Below are 19,699 nucleotides of genomic sequence, written 5' to 3' on the forward strand. Positions count from 1 at the left end.
AGGAAAATGTTAGCCTTAAAAAACAAATATGTTCAGACGATCTATATAGGTCTAAATATATTACTGAAACTGTAACTTAACCGGTGAACACATTAACATGGACGGATTCAAACTGTCCAACAAGGTGACACCAATGTAGACCTATAATAATAGGATTGCACAAAATGCAACATAAATTTACTCTCCATAAGCAGGCCTACCAGTTAATTTTTGTTTTTAATTCATGTTTCTACACACAACGTGACAGCCATATGACAAATTACATTTTTGTTCATTAAAAAAATAAATGGTTAAACAAATGTACGATATATGTTTATCGTTAGATTATGACAGATATGAAAAGAGTCCATTGAAAAATATATAATTGTGAATCAACATGTACACAGTTCTCTGTGTACGAGTTCCTGATACAATACTTTTGGCCCAGCAGTATAGCAATATGCGAACAGAATTACCCCCCTTTGTAGGCGAGCTATTTGTGCGTGGAAGTGACATCACTAATCGGGATTGGTGGAAAACAACAGAACTTCGTCTCTAATCTTTTGTTTTGTGTCTCTTTTTTTCGACTGTCATCATGCCTGAATCTCGAGATGGTCAAGGAAAAACCTTCAAGCAAAAGAAAAGTTTTGGTGAGTTTAGGAAATGAAACCTAGCCAGTTAAAATTGAAGGCTTTGTTAGTGTTTCAACTGTTTGTTAATAGGTTTGATACAATCAGCTGATCATGACAGAAATCTGTCACCAAAGTCCAATAGTGACAGTCTGTTTGACTTAACAGCTGTCGATGACTGTGAAAATAACAAACAAAAGAAATAACAGGAATGGCACACCAAAATATAGTAAATCTAAATTGAGTTGTAAGTTGTAAAAACATAAGAATTAAAAATAATTTTTTTAACATATTTTAGTGTCCCATTTAAAATTTTATGTAAAGGTAAAACAAGTTTGTTTAATGACAAGACTGAAGCACGTTTATTTATTTATTAATCATCAGCTATTGGATGTCAAACGTTTTGTAATTTTGATTCATAATCTTATGAGAAACCTGCTACATTTTCACATGTGATCTTTTATATGCACTTTCTCACAGACAGGATGGGATCATTTATATATACAGTGCTGTCCGGTGTATCGGCGCACCTAAGCATTCAAAGACCATTTTCAATGTGAACACTGTGAAATACTTAATAAAATATGTCTCTCACCAATGAAGCAGTGCATAATTTGAGATACACTACAACTTGTTTTATGTCTGTAGTAAATAAACATTTAAAAATTTTCCATATATGTAGACACCCCCCTTGTATCCAAAACGAGTTCTATGTCCGGTGATTAGGCGCAGTAGATGTGGATCGGTGACCTCACTATTTATAAACCGCCTATGACTTCACTTTGATGCCCATAAATGCCACACTATTATCCCACGATTATTTTAGTAGGCTACTTTTTTGTTTTGTCTTGTTAAAAAATATTACTGTGAAAACGAACGATCACACATTACCCATCTCGTGATCAGTTCCGAATCGTTTTTTTGAGTAACACAGTACTGCAGATGCATACATGTTCATTACTATGCATGGCTAAAATGCCTACATGGGAAAAAAATTTCTCGGGTAGATTGTGCACACACGTGGATCTTATTTCGCTATTATTATTTTTTTATTTTTTTTTTGTAACAATGTGACAAAATTTTGTGAACTGGAATGACTCAATTAAGGTGTAAAACTTTTGTTTTGTTTGTATTTATCTGTGTTTTCCTTTTCAGTTTAAATAAAAATAAACGAAAAAAAATAATTACTGTAATTTTAAAAATGCGGGAACAGTGTTTTTAGACTGGTTTTAACATTCTTAATTAATATCAATAAGGCTGACCTACTTTGCGTTTATATACACGAAAGCAGGTGAATGATTTATTTTGAAATTATATATAATTATTGATAATTCTATAAAAAAAACCCATTAATTGTACCCTTAACAATAAATATGTTGATACTTGTTTGAACATTGAAAATGGAATTAAACTTTAATTTGTTAAAAATACCGACAACATGACAACTTCCTAAGCATACTTGAGCAAAATACCAAGTGCGCCAAATCACCGGATGCACCGATACACCGGACACGGTTGTACTTTCTCACAGACAGGACGGGATCATTTATATATACTTTCTCACAGACAGATATCACATACCATGGCTTTTGATATACCAATTGTGGGGACCTGGTTGGGACATGTAAAAACCCAATCAGAGAATGGATCCTCCGAGGTGGTTTGATCCTGCGACCATCAAACCTCAGTCCCTACCTTTCACTAGCTAGATCCTGCCACCCTTATTATTAATTCATAATTTGACCCCAAAGAGTCTTTGAGGTACATACCTTTTCTATTTCACATAAAATTAACTTTGAGCTCTGGCAAAATTTCCACCTCTCTTCCCCTGCCCCCAAATAAATGTTTGTACAAAACATATTGAATGATCAATAAAGTGTTATGAATATTAGTGATAGGTTACGGTTAGCACTCTTTCGTGTGTAATATTTAATGCAAAAGTGAGTTAATTATGCAAATTTCAAGTGTGTGTGCAGGAAATTGTGCAGGTGGAGGGTGTCAAAGTTTTTAGGGCAGCTGGATACATTGAAAACAGAAAATTTGCTTGGTGCAGGGAGGGTTTACGATCCCCCCTTTGCACATGTGCCTGAATTGAATACCCCAAAGATGGGATGTGTGTGAAAATTGTTTTACATTAAGGACACAAAAGCACATACATCTATTAGGCCAAACAAAATAAATTTCTGATCTCTGGTCAGCATGCAGAAATTTTGACCCTTGTGTGTCAATGTTTTAGTTTTTTTTGCCTGTGGTATGACATCAGTTTTTGTTGGGCTTTTCTTGCTATGATGTAAAACTGCATTTGGAGCCAAAATGTTATTGCGCATGAACTAGGACATGCATTCTGATTTGACTCATTCATTTATTTTAAAGAAGGACCCTCTTCCTCAGTATGAACAGTATTTGGCAGCAGAAATGTTTGGGATTCATAAATTCCACCCAGAATTAATTTTTTAAATTTGAAAACACTGATTTTTATACAAAATTTTAAAATATACTTTACTTTGATTTATATATTGTATTATACTTTCTCCCTCAGCTCCTTACATAATTATATAAATAATATTTTCATATACTTACCTTTTGTGACACCCAATAGCCGATGTGTATTTTGTGCTGGGGTGTCGTTGAACATTCATTAATTCATTCTGATTTCAGTTTAAATATGCCTTTATTTCAGTATCAAATTTACCCACCTATTCTGTGCAATCCATGCTTAAAAAATGAAAAAAAAAGCGACATCACTGCATCAATTCTGGAACCTTGGTCAGATTAGAGACTGGCTTTGTTTTGTTGGCCTTGGGCATCTTTACATTTTCCCATGGACATAACAGCTGAGCACACACTGACCTTTAATATATCACCATGGACTATTTATTGGAATTGGAAATCACCCACTACAACCCACAGCACCAATAGCACTTAGCCACAACTCCACCAAGTTTAACAACTGAAAAGTGCAGAATATTTATGGAACACTAATACATCTTAGGGGTTTTCATGTATGAAATAAAGGTTCATAATTCATATGTACATAAATTTATACCATCATACCATTATAATTTGAAAAGGGAAAACAATAATTTAATGACACCTCAACACATTATACTATATGGCATTGTGGTGTCTAACATGGTTATTTCGACACTTGGTCTAAGGAGAGAAAACCCACTGTTTTCACATAGACTACTCATACTGAATATTAGAAAGGGAACTTTGGTATTAGACACCGACATACACAACACTTACATGTGTGTACCAGTCATGGGGCACTGATTGAGATGGAATAAAATAAACCCCAGACAGTTCCACCAGGAGTGATTGATCCTGTTACCCATCGCACCTCATGCAAACACTGCCACAGAGCTACATACATCCTGCCACTATAATAAGAAAAAGATGCAGTTATCAAAATTCATTTTGTCGAATGGAAAGCAAAAATGTCTGTTTTTACATTTTAAAATGGAAGCAAATGCTAGAAATTGAAAAGCAATTCTAAACCTTGGTCAAATTTTATGTCAGTTTACATTAATCAATTTTGTCTCTCTTTTTATGATATTTTAATATTGGTCATCCTAATGTTGACATGGTTGTCACTAATGAAATAAGCTGAATAGCTGCTTCTGAATAGCTGTACCTGCTTCTGAATAGCTGTACCTGCTTCTGAATAGCTGTACCTGCTTTTAAAAGCTGCTTGTTAAATTGATTGTAGGGGGCGGGACTTAGCCCAGTGGTAAAGCGTTTGCTTGATGCACGGTCGGTCTAGGATCGATCCCCATCGGTAGACCCATTGGGCTATTTCTCGTTCCAGCCAGTGCTCCACAACTGTGTAACAAAAGCCATGGTATGTACTATCCTGTCTGTGGGATGGTGCATATAAAACATCCCTTGCTGCTAATCGAAAAGAGTAGCCCATGAAGTGGTGACAGCGGGTTTCCTCTCTCAATATCTGTGTGGTCTTTAAGCACATGCCTGATGCCATATAACCGTAAATAAAATGTGTTGAGTGCATCATTAAATAAAACATTTCCTTCCTTCAAATTGATTGGGAGAAAGCATGCTGTCTATTTTGAGTAACAATTGCCTCTTGCTCCAAATCAGTTTCAAACCGGGGCGGGACGTAGCCCAGTGGTAATATGTTCGCTTGATGCATGGTCAGTATGGGATCGATCACCATCAGTGGGCCTACTGGGCTATTTTTCGCTCCAGCCAGTGCACCACGACTGGTATATCAAAGGCTGTGGTATGTGTTATCCTGTCTGTGGGATGGTGCATATAAAAGATCCCTTACTGCTAATCAAAAAGAATAGCCCATGAAGTGGCGACAGTGGGTTTCCTCCTTCAATATCTGTGTGGTCCTTATCGATATTGCCGACGCCATATAACCGTAAATAAAACATTTCCTTTCCTTTTCCTTTCAGTTTCAAACCTTGAGAGATGATTAAAGGTGTTTCTGTGTCCACATATTTTACAAGTAGTTCACTTTGATTGTGCTCAATTGATGGGGGTGGGGGGCAGTGGCCCCACAACTAAAGTTACTGGTAATGCTTTACCCCTGGTGAAAATCAAAGTAATATATAGCTCCCCACCCCACCTCCACCATCATCACCAGTCTGATGCCGTTGCAGATTCCATAAAAAAAGGTGACGATGCTAAGTATGCAATTTAGGTCAGCTAACAATGCTAGTACGTAGATTTGCACTCACTATAGATAAAGGAGTACTAATCAGTTGTGCTTGTAAACATATGTTCAAAGTAGGCTATGGCACAAGAACATGTGGATGGATGACACATCTAATGTCGAGTACTTGTTTCTATGAGTAAATAACTTAAATAAATTTCCTTTAAAAATCATAGGTCTCACTGTCCTGATACTAGTGCCTACATGTATACTTCTGACTGAACAATCTGTAGGAAAAGTTAGAATTTGTTTTGTTTAACAACACCACTAGAGCACATTGATATATTAACCATCGGCTATTGGGTGTCAAACATTTGGTAATTTTGACATATAGTCTTAAAGAGGAAACCCGCTACATTTTCTATTAGTAGCAAGCGATCTTTTATATGCACTATCTCACAGACAGGATAGCACATACCATGGCCTTTGATATACAAGTCATGGTGCACTGGCTGGAACAAGAAATAGCCCAATGTGTCCACCGACGGAGATCGATCCTAAACCGACCATGCATCAAGTGAGTGCTTTACCACTGGTCATTAATAATGTCTTCGTGATAATATAAATAAATGTGACCTGGAAATGTTGTTGTTGTCTGTATCCTCATTATGTTACACGTATTCAAACTGTCGTACATACACATACATTTTACATAAATACAAAACATTCTGCCTGTGTAGCTTATAAACTAGCAGTGAACCTTTACATGCAGTCTCTGAGACAGTTATGTCACAATTACCTTGTTTAACATCAAATAGCTGATAATTAATAAATCGATGTGGTGTGTCGTTAAACAAAACATTAATTCATTTCAACTTATTTTCGTGCTTATATTCAATTAAGGTTTAAGCATGCTGTCCTGGGCACCAACCTCAGCTATCTAGGCTGTCTGTCCAGGACAGTGGGTTAGTTAGAATAGGGTGCAGTGGCCTTACACCTACCCATTGAGCCCTTAAGAACTCGCTCTGGGTTGGAACCATTACTGGGCTGCGAACCCTGCACCTACCAGCCTGTAGTCCGATGGCTTAACCACTGTGCCACCAAGGCTGGTTTAACAAAACAAACCTTTTCAGTGCTCTACAAAGCGAGTAAAATACTCGCCATGGCGACTACAAACATTCCCTGGCGTCTAAAAAATAAAATCACATTCGCCAGTTGGCGACTGTCCAAGAATTTTACTTTAATCTGTAAACAAAACTGGACATCGGAAAACACTGTGGACCAGTAGCAATTTATCTTCCATAAAAATAAAAGTTTGAGACATGTTAATCAGACAATGAATAACGATTTTCCAGTATTCAAGAGTAAACACGGTGACGTTAAGTGGGAGGTACATTTGTAATACTTCGTTATGATATTATCTCCCTTAACTTGAATATCAAGCGCTTGGAAATAATTCGGCCCCAGTTCAGTTTTGGACCAAGTCGGTTCTGTCCCATTTAGAGCCAGGTTTTATTTATGTATTAAAATGACATTGTTGAGCCACTGTATGTCTTTACTTGTCTGTTTGAAACTCAAACTTTAATTATTTTAAATGTCGACTTGTATATGTGTTATGCTGCACTCCAATCGTCTCGTGCTTATCGTGATAACGGGTCCCTCCACGATGACGATGTCTCCAGTCGTGAATGTTGTTTTAATCACGTCGGAAGTCATGTTCACCAATGGAGGATGAAAACATGTTTCTATTTTCATGACTCGACTTTAGACGACTTTAAAGACACAACTATTTACAAAACAGTATTTATAGATTTACAAGGCAGTATGTGACAAAAATAAATATTATTTAAACTAAAAGTAAGGTAGCCGATTGGTAACTACTAGTAACACGTTGAAGCCTGGTAGATATTATCACAATGCTTTTATTTAACTTTTAATGAGTACTGCAATTTAAATGCATATTTTAGCAGTATAAAATAGTAATTCACTTAAATTCGTTTAATACAATTGTTGGGTAGGAATTTGATAATGATAGTTAATAGTTGTTCACTGTTTTAGTGGAACCGGACACAAACAGTAACTTGTAATTAGTAATTAACAACTAGGAATTAGCCCTTCACGAGTTCACTCGAATGCGGTCCTAATAACAATTACAGCATTAGTAATGTGCCGTAAAATGGCAGATGAATCGATTTAATGATAAGTATATATTAACTGGCTACTAAATATAAGTGGCTGGCAACTAAAATATTTTACTTTACTGGCCAGGGAAGAGTAAATTTGAACTTGCTTTGTAGAGCATTGGTTTTTTACTTGCATATAAGACAGAGACAGTACACATGTATACAGCTACATGTTTGGATGTAGTTCCATGGTAGAGCACTTTCTTGAGGTGCAGTGGGTCATAGGATCAATTGATAGTATCTCAGCAACAAAGTTGAATGCCCTAACGAACAGAAATTAACTTGTTGACATAAATATCACATGCTTTCAATAATCTGGGTCATAGTTATCCAGCTATCATGTCTATCAGTTTTAAGGTCAAAGATAGTTTTGGAACAGGATATTAATTACTTTATTTCTACATAATCAATTAGTGTTTATGTCTAGATAATCCCCAAGTATCTGTATTAATATGTAAACATTCACTGGTGATTTGAAGTAATTTTTTGTTTATTCTTTGTTAATAGCTAAATAAAAAATTAAGTGTTTTTATATGAGTTACCCATGGAAGATCAAAATACATGTAATTTTCTTTTTCTCCAATTTAATTTTTAAAATGTTTTTAATTAAACAAAATATTTATTAACTAATTCACCATTAAAATGATATTTTTGGTTACAGCAAACACATTTCTATTAAAGATAGCCTTTATTCTCATCATTATATAAACAATTAGATTTTAGAAATAGGAGTAATAGGAAACTTTTCAAGAGATATAAAACCTATTGTAAAGGTATTACAATGAAACCTCTCAAAACTAGTCCTTCTGTAAACTGGAATCCCCTCAAACCTGGACGTTTTTCATGGGCCCTTTTTAAATATCTCTCTTAAAGAACCTCTCCAAACCGGATACCTCTTAAACCCGACTTTTTACTTGGCTCAGAGTGTGTCCGGTTTAGAGGAGTTTCACTGTATTTGTTACCAAATATGATGTTGTGTTAAACCATGTTAGCATTAGGTCCTTTACCTGCCGGGTTACCTGGTAAATGTATCTTTATATATTCTCGACTACCATGACATGATCTACAGGGAGTGAAATGTAGTTAATGATAGAGATCTTATCTGAGGTCTGATGGGTTATGGGGTCAATCCACAACAGTGGATCTACTAAGTTATTTCTTATTTGTGTCTCTTGTCTGAAGAATTTTATTATTTAGTTGTATAACTGTTTGATGCCAAAAACCTAAAACAGTGATGGATCCAGAGGGGTGTGTATCCTCTCCCTAGACATTGCAGATTCCATAATTACCCTAGCTTCCAAAAAATGGACAGTCGAGCAAGTGCAATATTTATATTTGTAAGTTGTAAGCCCTCCATCAAAAATCTCTAGATATGACTGTTGTATTGAATGATCTTTTTAATTTGTGATCTTCTATACACATGAAAATTAATTAAGCACCACACAAATTGTATTGCAGCCAAAAAGGCAACTCGAGGTACATGTAGTAGTCAGCATGATTTAAAAAAAAAAAAAAAATCATTACATATTCTGTATCTTCTGAGTATTTACCAAGATGTAAATAAAATGTGTTGAGTGCGTCGTTTAATAAAACATTTCCTTCCTTTACTAAGGTGGCATGAATAAATACTTATGAGAAGCACATCAGTGTGATTTCAGCTCTTATCTAGGACATAGTTAATTACCATACATTTTTATGTATATTTATGTTTTTTGTCTCTTCTATAATACTTTAATAATTGAAGTACTGACCGTTTTACTTGCTTTCAGTCTCTTTCAATATGGGGGAGGTGTGAGACGTAGCTCAGTGGTAAAGTGCTCGCCTGATACGCAGTTGGTCTAGGATCGATCCCCTTCAGTGGGCCCATTGAGCTATTTCTTGTTCCAGCCATTGCATTATGACTGGTACATCAAAGGCTGTGGTATGTGCTGTCCTGTCTGGGATGGTGCATATAAAAGATCTCTTGCTACTAATGGAAAAATATAGCATGTTTCCTCTCTATGACTGTGTCAAAATAACATCCAATAGCATGTTTGACATCCAATAGCCGATGATTAATAAATCAATGTGCTTTAGTGGTGTCGTTAAACAAAACAAACTTATATATACATTTTCAATATGCTCTTTATACACAGAACATCAATTTTAGTGTTTTGTTTATAAGAAATGGTTACAATTATTTGTAAAGTGTAAGTCATATGGTCAAACCTAGGTGGTGCTTAATGAATGTCCAGGTGTATATTTCCATTAAAACTATTGATTACAGAGTACTGAGTAGAATAGAGTGCTTAATGAATGTCCAGGTGTATATTTGCATTAAAACTATTGATTACAGAGTACTGAGTAGAATAGAGTGCTTAATTTATGTCCAGGTGTATATTTCCATTAAAACTATTGATTACAGAGTACTGAGTAGAATAGAGTGCTTAATGAATGTCCAGGTGTATATTTCCATTAAAACTATTGATTACAGAGTACCGAGTAGAATAGAGTGCTTAATGAATGTCCAGGTGTATATTTGCATTAAAACTATTGAGTACAGAGTACTGAGTAGAATAGAGTGCTTAATGAATGTCCAGGTGTATATTTCCATTAAAACTATTGATTACAGAGTACTGAGTAGAATAGAGTGCTTAATTAAAAACATTTACTTTCCATTAGAATTACCAAAAGGAGAAACCATAAACAATGCACTTACAGCAATGTGTAATGTATACAATGAGATGACATGCCTTTTATTTTTTATTTGTAGCTGTGCGTAAAGATGAAGTTGAAGGAATTAGGTCAAAGTTCCCAACCAAAATACCTGTAAGTAACAACATACAGTGTTTTGTAGATGTTTTTTTTTTTTGTCTCCAAGGTTACTGGCCAGTTCACGACGGCAAGCTCGTAAATTAGAGTGACTTTGTTGAGAGAGTCAACATGTTATTGTGCTATCATTAACTTGTAAGAGACAATACCAGTGTTCCACAACCAGTATATCAAAGGTTGTGGTTCGTGCTGTCCTGTTTGTCTGAAAGGGCTTGTAAAAGAACCCTTACTGCTGAACAGTAAGAGTAACCTATGTAACAGCAGCAGGTTTCCTCTGATTTTAACCTATTAATATCCTGGGAAGACTTTGTGTACATATGACAATGTACTTGAAATTAAAAAATTTACAGAAAATTAAGATATGTTCAGGTACAGCACTGAGGAGTGGAGATGTGTGGATGCAAATAAACCTTTCGAATTTTTGTTTAGTTTTTTGCAGTTTGTTTTATTTAATATTAACCATAAAATATACTAGTTCATTACTAAAATCTTAAAGGATATCTGGTAACACTCATGATATTGTGATATTGTATCAACAAGCATGTTGATACAGATCACAGAGGAAGTGGTTTGTGAACAGAATTAAATAATTCAGCTTGGCATAATTTTATACTAAAACAATTTTCAACAGTAAAGAAAGTAAAGTTGCCTATGATCTAATGATGTTCCAGTGATCAATTATAATTGAACATTGATCAGTTTACCTCTACCAGTTTGATGATCGATTATCAAAATCCATAATAAGTGGTGTAGGAAAATGTTAACTGTAATTGTTCCCACAGTTTAAATGTTAGAATTGATTTAAATATGTTCGTGTTAGTGTTTATTCTTTTGGGTACATAAAGAACATATATTAAATAGTTATTAAAGGTAAAATTTATCATTTCTGGGGTCCTTATTATTGAAATATTTCTTATGTTCATATAATTCTAACCAATTGTGCAATTGAAAGTTGATTGGTTAATGCCAACAAATTATTACCGCTGATTGATGATAAAATTCCAACCAATTTCTAACACTACAATATGACCATCACTGTACCCCATGTAAATATTTCTGAGATATCCCGTAAACAGTATACTAGTATTCATATTGTTTGGTTCTCATTGCCATTAAATTTACATTTACATCTCCTATATATGAGTTTAATCTTTTGATGATCCTCTAACTCCAGGTGATTGTTGAACGGTATCACAAGGAAAGCCAGTTACCAGTTTTGGACAAGACAAAGTTTCTGGTTCCACAAGAGCTTACAATGTCCCAGTTTGTCACAATTATCAGGTATTGTAGTAGTTTAGTGATTTCTTAATGTTGATTATTCTAATGGGCACTTAATGTAGTTATCTTAGGACTCTTCGAGAATTAATCACATGGTTTTTAATTAATAGTTTTTAGCGAATAAGTGAAAAAATATGGCAGATCCAGCAGGCATGCAATTATAATGACATTGCCTTCTGCCCCTCTATGTGATCAATTTTGAAACAGCCCATTGTGGTAGAGTATTGAGGTGCAGTAGATTATAGGATAAATCGTTCTTAATAAGGCATTTGACTTCTTTACCATTTTAAAAATGCTCCACAACTGGGTGGATTGAGATCTAGCTCAGTAGTAGAGCACTTGCCAGAGGTACAGTGGGTCATAGGACCAAGCATCCACAGTTGACCCATATAACAGTAAAACTGTGATATGTGCTGTCCTGTTTGTGGGAAAGTGTATATAAAAGATTCCTTTCTGCTATTTGGGAGGAGTGGCATATGTGATGACTGTGGGTTTCCAAGTGGCAAAACACTCAGTTGAAAATAGTAGTTTTATCCATGCACACTTATTGCACTACACGTTTTATACTTGTGAGTTTTCTGTTTCCCTCATACTCTTTGACTCTTTCATTGATGTCTACACTATGTTTATCAATAAGTTTGGAATTTTACTTTGATGATGATGATCTTATATTTGTTAGTTTGACACTCAATTCATTCATTCATTTCAACTTATTTTCATGCATATATCCAATTAAGGTTCAAGCACGCTGTTCTGAGCACACACCTCAGCTATCTGGGCTGTCTGTCCAGGACAGTGGGTTAGTGGTTAGTGAGAGAGAAGAAGGCGTTGTGGTCTTACACTACCCATTGAGTTATTAAAACTCGCTCTGGGTGGGAGCTGGTACCGGGCTACGAACCCAGGACCTACCAGCCTTATGTCCATTGGCTTAACCATCATACCAACAAGGCCGGTTGAAACCCAATAGCCGATGTGTTCTTTTGTGCTGGAGTGTTGTTAAACATTCATCCATTCGCTTTCTGGCAGCTCCAACATCTTTTGTTGTCCACCTCCACATACATGTCTTTGTCTCTCCAAATATGACAGTTGCTTTATCACTTGTGGTCATCCATGTTACACACCTGTTGGCTTAGTCTGACCACTTTGGAGAATGATCTGTGGGTACTTCTGGCATTGTAAAGAGACGTCTATAACCACATACTAAACTCCTTTGCTGCTGGTGATCATTAGTGCTGTGTGTCAGACCAGCTTTATTAGCAGCAGAGGATCACGATGCCAGGTTGATGCAGGAAAGTATACAGTTAAAGTTTGTTTTGTTTAACGACACCACTATGGCACATTGATTTGTTAATCATCAGCTAGTGGATGTCAATCATTTGGTAATTTTGACATATAGTCTAAGAGAGGAAACCTGCTACATTTTTCCATTAGTAGCAAGGGATATTTTATATGCACCATCCCACAGACAGGATATCACATACCAAAGCCTTTGATATACCAGTTGTGGTGCACTGGCTGGAACGAGAATGAACCCAATGGGTCCACCAATGGTGATCGATCCCAGACCGATCGCGCATCAGGCGAGGAAAGTGTACAGAGCAGGGGATAAAATTTCAAAATCTTAGGTAACTGAAAACATTGTGCCCTACAGAGACCAAACCTTTGGAGAATGTTGAGATATGTAGGCAATGGTGTGGACAGCTCAGTATACATTTAATTAATGAGTTTGTTGTTAGAAATGGTCTCGTTATCTTGTTTTTTGTTTCTCACAGAAATCGAATGTCTCTGAATGCGAACCAAGCCTTCTATTTGATTGTGAACAACAAGAGTATCTCCAGTATGTCGTCTACAATGGCTGAAATCTACCACGGGGAGAAAGATGAGGATGGCTTTCTGTACATGACGTATGCTTCACAAGAAATGTTTGGAGCTGTACTCTGATATTGTCTGTTCACACTTGTTGTCTGTTTACTGTCTACATGAACATCCGTCACGGGAAAGTTAGGAGCCATACACTCACATTAAGTCTTCATCTCATATCTGCAGACATTTAAATCACACATACAATATTTTCACCAATGTTGATTCTTAGTGGCCATTAGTTTACTATTTACAAGAACTCAATCACAAGAAATGTTCATTGATATTATTGGGTTTTTTTAATCTGTTATCTCAAATCTTTGGAATGAATATATTATGCTACTCCCAAAGTCATCCAAAGCTTCACATTAGATTTTTTTTATGGATTTTGAAGGATTATGAATACAGGTTTTAAAAGCATATAGCTCTTTCCTGGTAAAAACTGGGATTCTGTCAGGAAATTTTAGGAATTCCAATTTCTACTGGTAGAATTCCAAATATAACCACAAAAGGTAAAAAGGTTAATAAAAGCAATAACATTTTCTAACATAATTAAAGGACATTGTTAATATGTTTTAGTTATTTAATTTATATATATATTTATATACACACACAATTACCTTTTGTTGAAACTGTTGTGTTTTTTCATAAATCAGTCCCATGTTAATAATACTTTTTATATGGAACTACATTTACAATTTGTATACTTTGAAATGTTATTACTCAGATAAAGGAAATGATTAACATAAACATTTAAGTGCAGTTACTTTAGACCTGGAATTCTTCTGATAAATTAAAGATTTTATAAGATTCTATGTTCTACATCGGCACTGTTAAGTCACTGACCCTACATATTATCTGTATAGAACATTTTTGGCTTTTAACTTATTATTATTTACTTAAATTATCAATTTGGCAGAAAATTATGTTTTGGATTATATTCTGTGGGGTATCGAAAAACGAAGTTACTATTACAACCCCACAGCAGTGTATATATATGTAACTAGTCAATTCCTTTGTCAGATTTACTTGACATTATGTTAAGTTTTGTAATTATGATTCAACTGTTTACAGTAGTTAAATTCAGGTATAATAAAAAGCTGTACATTTAACCTTTATTATATAATTTTGATAAGATTGTGGTTTTGTACATAACAAGAACTTATCTATTTATTTTTTTAATCCATTTAAATTTTGAACAAAAAGTGCCTTGAATTACCTTTTCATTAGCATTACACATTTCACTCACTCACATTTTATATATTTTAAGTGTACTGTTCAATTGTTGATATATGTACTTGAGTAAGTCATTATTTAGTAAGTTTATATATATACTTAGTCACAAATTGTGTCATTTAGTAAGTTGATACATGTACTTCAGTAAGTAATTAGAACATTTAGTAAGTGATTTTGTTTTTAATGTTGCAAGTAATAAATAGAACCTGTTAACATGATTCCCGCTATTTATATTATTTATTTTTATTTCATTGATGATTTTTTTTCTGACCTGTGATAAGTAATACACACTTCATTATACATATACTTGATAATATCTGTTTTATAATAATATTATGCATTCTTTATCAGTACAATATGAAACAGGAAATTCCTGGTCTGTTTCAACATCACTATTAATTCTATATTTCCGATGTTGATTTGTAAGTCTTCACACTGTTAATTTCTACATTTACAGTGTTAATATACACACTGTTACTTTTTATATTTTGCCTATATTCAAACAGAATTGTATTCATAGAACTTGTTTTACATTTAACAATAATGGTGTTCAATATATAACCTGTATACATATATATAGCATGTATCATGGTCATGTATGTTTATTTGTATTTTTCTATATAATCCCTTTCTTAAACATGTTTCTGTATTCCTTTTTATTTGCCATTTTGTTTTTGTGCCTCTATTGATCTATTGTTTTATGCAAACTACAGAACTTGAGTTTGCCAAGTATATTTTTAGGAACATACATCCATTGAACAAGGATACAGCTATGTTCAGATATATCTCTAATTTCTTTTCGCATAGCCATATTCTTTTTTCATAAATTTGATAACCTCAAGGCCACATGCCATTTTACTGGTAATTGTTCATTGATAAAGCAGATATCTTGTTACGTCTAACTAATGAAATGAAATAAATAGATTTTTAAAGTTAATGTACTCAATATATTAAGTTACTCAAAACATTAATTTTTGCTGAATACATTTTGATAAAAGGAACAGAATTATGATATTAGTTACTATGACATTATTAGTACTGTATAAAAAAAATATTTTTAAATACTATTGTTCAAGACTCAGTTGTATATAATATAACCTACAATGAACCGAATTTGCTTGCATCATTTAAATTGTTAATTTGTTTAATTTAGTTTTCAGAGGAATATAGTGTGCATACTTTTAGTTTGTGCATATTACAGATATAGGAGTTATTTGAATGAGATTCATATATTGCACTGTTGACCAATGGAAAATTCCTCTGTGCAGAATGATAATTCAATGCTTCCGTACACGGCAGTCCTGTTTTATGCATTGTATAAAACAATCGCAACAAACACTGAGTAAAATTAATGATAGCATTATGTTCATTCCTATTATATTAAATATAGTAACATAATGGCCAAATGGAAAATGATTGCCAATTATGTGTATGGTGGTCATGGCATTGTTTAATGTCAGATTACAGTGTATTTCGTCATTTCAGATTTGTACATAGTTCAGCTAAGCATGGGGGAGGTGTGTTAAATCAATAATAGTTAATTTGCTAATGTAAAAAAAAAAAAATATTGGGTGCACCATTTTAATGTTATTAAATGTTGTAAATAATACATATATTTGTGAATATTTGATTATTTTGGTTAATTCTCTAAATTAATTGTTTTTAAAAATGTATTAAATTATTGAATATGAATATTTATCCACTTTTTCTGACATTTGTTTTGTTTATAATGCTACAACGACAATCTTAAATGAAAAATAAAAATAAAAACTATACTCAGGGATGAGAATGGCATATGAGAAAAACAGCTAAAATTTGTTTTAATGAAGATGGAGATTAGAGACCATGTTCATAGGCTACATTGAATGGAAAACTAAGAGGAATTCATCCCTTTTTTCACAAGGAGTGGGGACACTCACCTGAATTTTTTTTTTACAAATTTGTTATTTCCTGGTCTTTCAAAAATTGAAGTGTAAGCATACTGTCATATTGTAAGAGTATTTGCGAGTGTGAATGGTAATGGTTGTTTGTTACTGTTGTCAACAGGCATTGGACCACTAATTACAAGGTTAGCTCTGGGTGAACATAAAGTTTCGCAAAATTATCTATTAAACTTCAAAAATAGCAGAAAATCAGTTATTTTCTAGTAAAATATAGTAAAATTATTTTGCCAATTTAAAATAAAATTTGCCAGTTTTTGAAATTCGCCAATTGATTTTAAAACTCGCAATTGGTGAATTTTGCGACTGCCAGAGCTAGCCCTGAATTACATTTAGCCAATCATAATTGAACTTTCTTAGCCATTTGAGATGGGACTCCATTGTTTTCAGAGGAGAACCAAGACAAAAAAATGGACCCCCCCCCCCCCCCCCTAAATTTTCTCATTGGATTTAGACGAGTCGCAAGATATTTTAACTATAAAATTTTGATTTTTAAAGCTTTTTTAATTTCTTACAAATCATATTTAGATGCATCTTATTCAAATGAACTTTGCAACATTTCGTGCAGAGATGTTTAGGATAGAAATATTTATTATTAGGCTACTTAATATGTTAAAAATCAATGTGTTCCAGTGGTGTCATTAAACAAAACAAACTTAATATGTTAAAAATTTTGAAATATTAACTTGATATTTCAGTTGGTCAATGCGACATTGACCACGGTCACAGCAAAGGATTACAGTGTTAATCAGAACAAGATGTACCTTGTGTCAGTGTGGCATCTAACCCAGTCAGAAGAATTATTACCTGAGGTGCTCGAGTCGATGGTTCAAATCCCTTCGGTGGACCTATTCTGTGATTGGGTTTTTTCATGTCCCAATCTGTGTTCCACGAGTAGTATAACAAAGGCCACAGTATGTGCTGTCCTGTCTGATACAGTGCATATAAAAGATGCTTTTCTACTAATGAAAAAATTACCAAATGTTTGACATCCATTAGCAGGATGTGCTCTAGTGGTGTCGAGATATAGGTATTACTTTTTCAGTGACAAATAAAATTTAGTTTATAGTTACATCCATGAATGTTCATGTGAATGTTTGTTTAAAAAAAAAAAAAAAGAGTTAAAATTGTAAATTGTAATTTTTATTTAAAATACTTGGTGTTTTAGTACAATGGTTAAGTCCATTTTAAACTTCCTTGCATGCAGTACATGTAAAATATTACATGATAATTCTAGTGACTTTAATCCACTTAGAGAAACAGGATGCTACGAGATGTTAATTTCACTAAAACTGCCTTTGAATGTGACCAAGATTGTGTAAAAAATATTTAAAGGAAATTAAAGAATGTCATGATATAGGAAGAAATGTTTTAATATACTACAGATTATAGCTTGATGATGTATGGATTAAACACAAAAAACATCTTGACATTAAATATTAAATGTGTAAAGCTTTATTTAGCAATTGGTTTATTATGCTGTTTTGTTAAAAGATTTTAAATATTTATTAAATCGTTGAAGCATAAACCTTTAATATGCTTTAAATGTTGTAACATTCATTAGAATAATGATCAGCTAAGACATTCACCTTGCAAGTTCTATTGGTGATGCTAGAAAAGCTAATCATTCTGCACTAACTGCAGCAAGCATATTGTAAATGATTTAGTTTATTTAATACTAATATATTAACAACCACTACAGCTTCTGACATTAATATGTTGTAACAGCTGATGGTGGTATGGCAAGGTGTAAGATTACCATTGTACAATTTGCATTAAGCAATATCAGTACAGGTGCTGTTTACATAATACTATGTAAATACAAGTGCGCATTACAGTTGTGTTGTCGGCTTGCATTACAGATGGTGTGATTGTTGTTCATCAACAGCAGGGATTCAGTACAAGGCTGTTCAGCTTTTTTTCTTTTACTGAATAACATGAAATAATGCTTTGTATGAAATGCCAGCATAATAACATGTATTATATAAGTGTAGATATGTTGTGATGTAACATGTATGATAAATAACACAGCAGGATTGTATACATTGTTGTTGATCAGGTCTATTATTCCTTTTGAAACAAAGATATGTCCTTGTTGATTATTAAACAATTTCATGGGATTTGTGCGTGTTGTAATGTCATTCCCTTCAGACCTGTTGGCCAAGAATTGCTGTGCAATAAATGGTTGCGATTAAATGAATGGATGGATGGATGTTTAACGACATCCCAGCATGGTTGTGGTTGATTCAGATTGTTGTCAAGCTGAACAGAAATATTTGTTTTCACCAATACTGATAATTCTCCCTAACTGGTATAACACAGGCTGTGGTATGTGCTGTCATGCTGTGTACATACAAGACTCTTTACTGCTATTCAGCAAAACAATAGCCTATGGAGGGCTTGAACTTAATGACTGCACCGATGGCATTTGCCTTATTTGCTGATGGATAAAAATTATTGCCGTCTGTTGAAGGGACTATTTTTGTGTTTATATTTGTTACAAAGTTACCAGTTTAAAATTGCCATAGATAGGCTCAAAATTGTCTTCGGTGAGCATTTTACCTATGGCAAAAACATTTCAGAATTGCCCTAGGAAACAAATTCTTAAGTTTGAGCCCTACTATGTGATAGTAAGTGTTTCCTTTCTCACTTTTAGGACAAAATGTGGCATTTACTATGTTTGATAAAAAAAAAAGTTTGTTTTGTTTAATGACACCTCTAAGCACATTGATTTATTAATCATCGGCTATTGGATGTTAAACATTTGGTAATTTTGACATAGTCTTACAGAGGTAACCTGCTACTTTTTCCATTAGTAGCAAGGGATCTGTTGTATGCACCATCCCACAGACAGGATAGCACATACCACAGCCTTTGATATACCAGTCGTGGTGCACTGGCTGGAGCGAGAAATAGCCCAATGGTGCAGACAGACGACGATCAATCCCAGACATCAAGCGAACGCTTTACCACTGGGCTACGTCCCACCCCCACTTTTAGGGTTTACCATGTTTGATAGTGGTGGTATAAAATTAAATTTTCATTACATTCATTAGTTTAAAACCATCCCATTTATAGCAATGCAAGTTTGTTCATTTCCCGATGAAAGTAATACCTGACGACGTAATTTTATATTGGTACATGTACTCTTGTCATATTGAG

The 19,699-nt window shown here is 34.1% G+C and overlaps 1 protein-coding gene across 1 annotated transcript; it reads left to right on the forward strand.

The window, feature by feature from the left end:
- Positions 1–377: 377 nt before the first annotated feature.
- On the forward strand, positions 378–18,657 carry LOC121372744 (microtubule-associated proteins 1A/1B light chain 3C-like). Its single transcript, XM_041499230.1, has 4 exons — positions 378–629; positions 10,165–10,220; positions 11,398–11,504; positions 13,274–18,657. The coding sequence occupies exons 1-4, from the start codon at positions 575–577 to the stop codon at positions 13,440–13,442; spliced, it is 387 nt and encodes a 128-aa protein (XP_041355164.1). The 5' UTR covers positions 378–574; the 3' UTR covers positions 13,443–18,657.
- The last annotated feature ends 1,042 nt before the right edge of the window (positions 18,658–19,699 follow it).

This window comes from Gigantopelta aegis, chromosome 4 (assembly GCF_016097555.1).
Source record: "Gigantopelta aegis isolate Gae_Host chromosome 4, Gae_host_genome, whole genome shotgun sequence".
Taxonomy (NCBI): domain Eukaryota; kingdom Metazoa; phylum Mollusca; class Gastropoda; order Neomphalida; family Peltospiridae; genus Gigantopelta; species Gigantopelta aegis.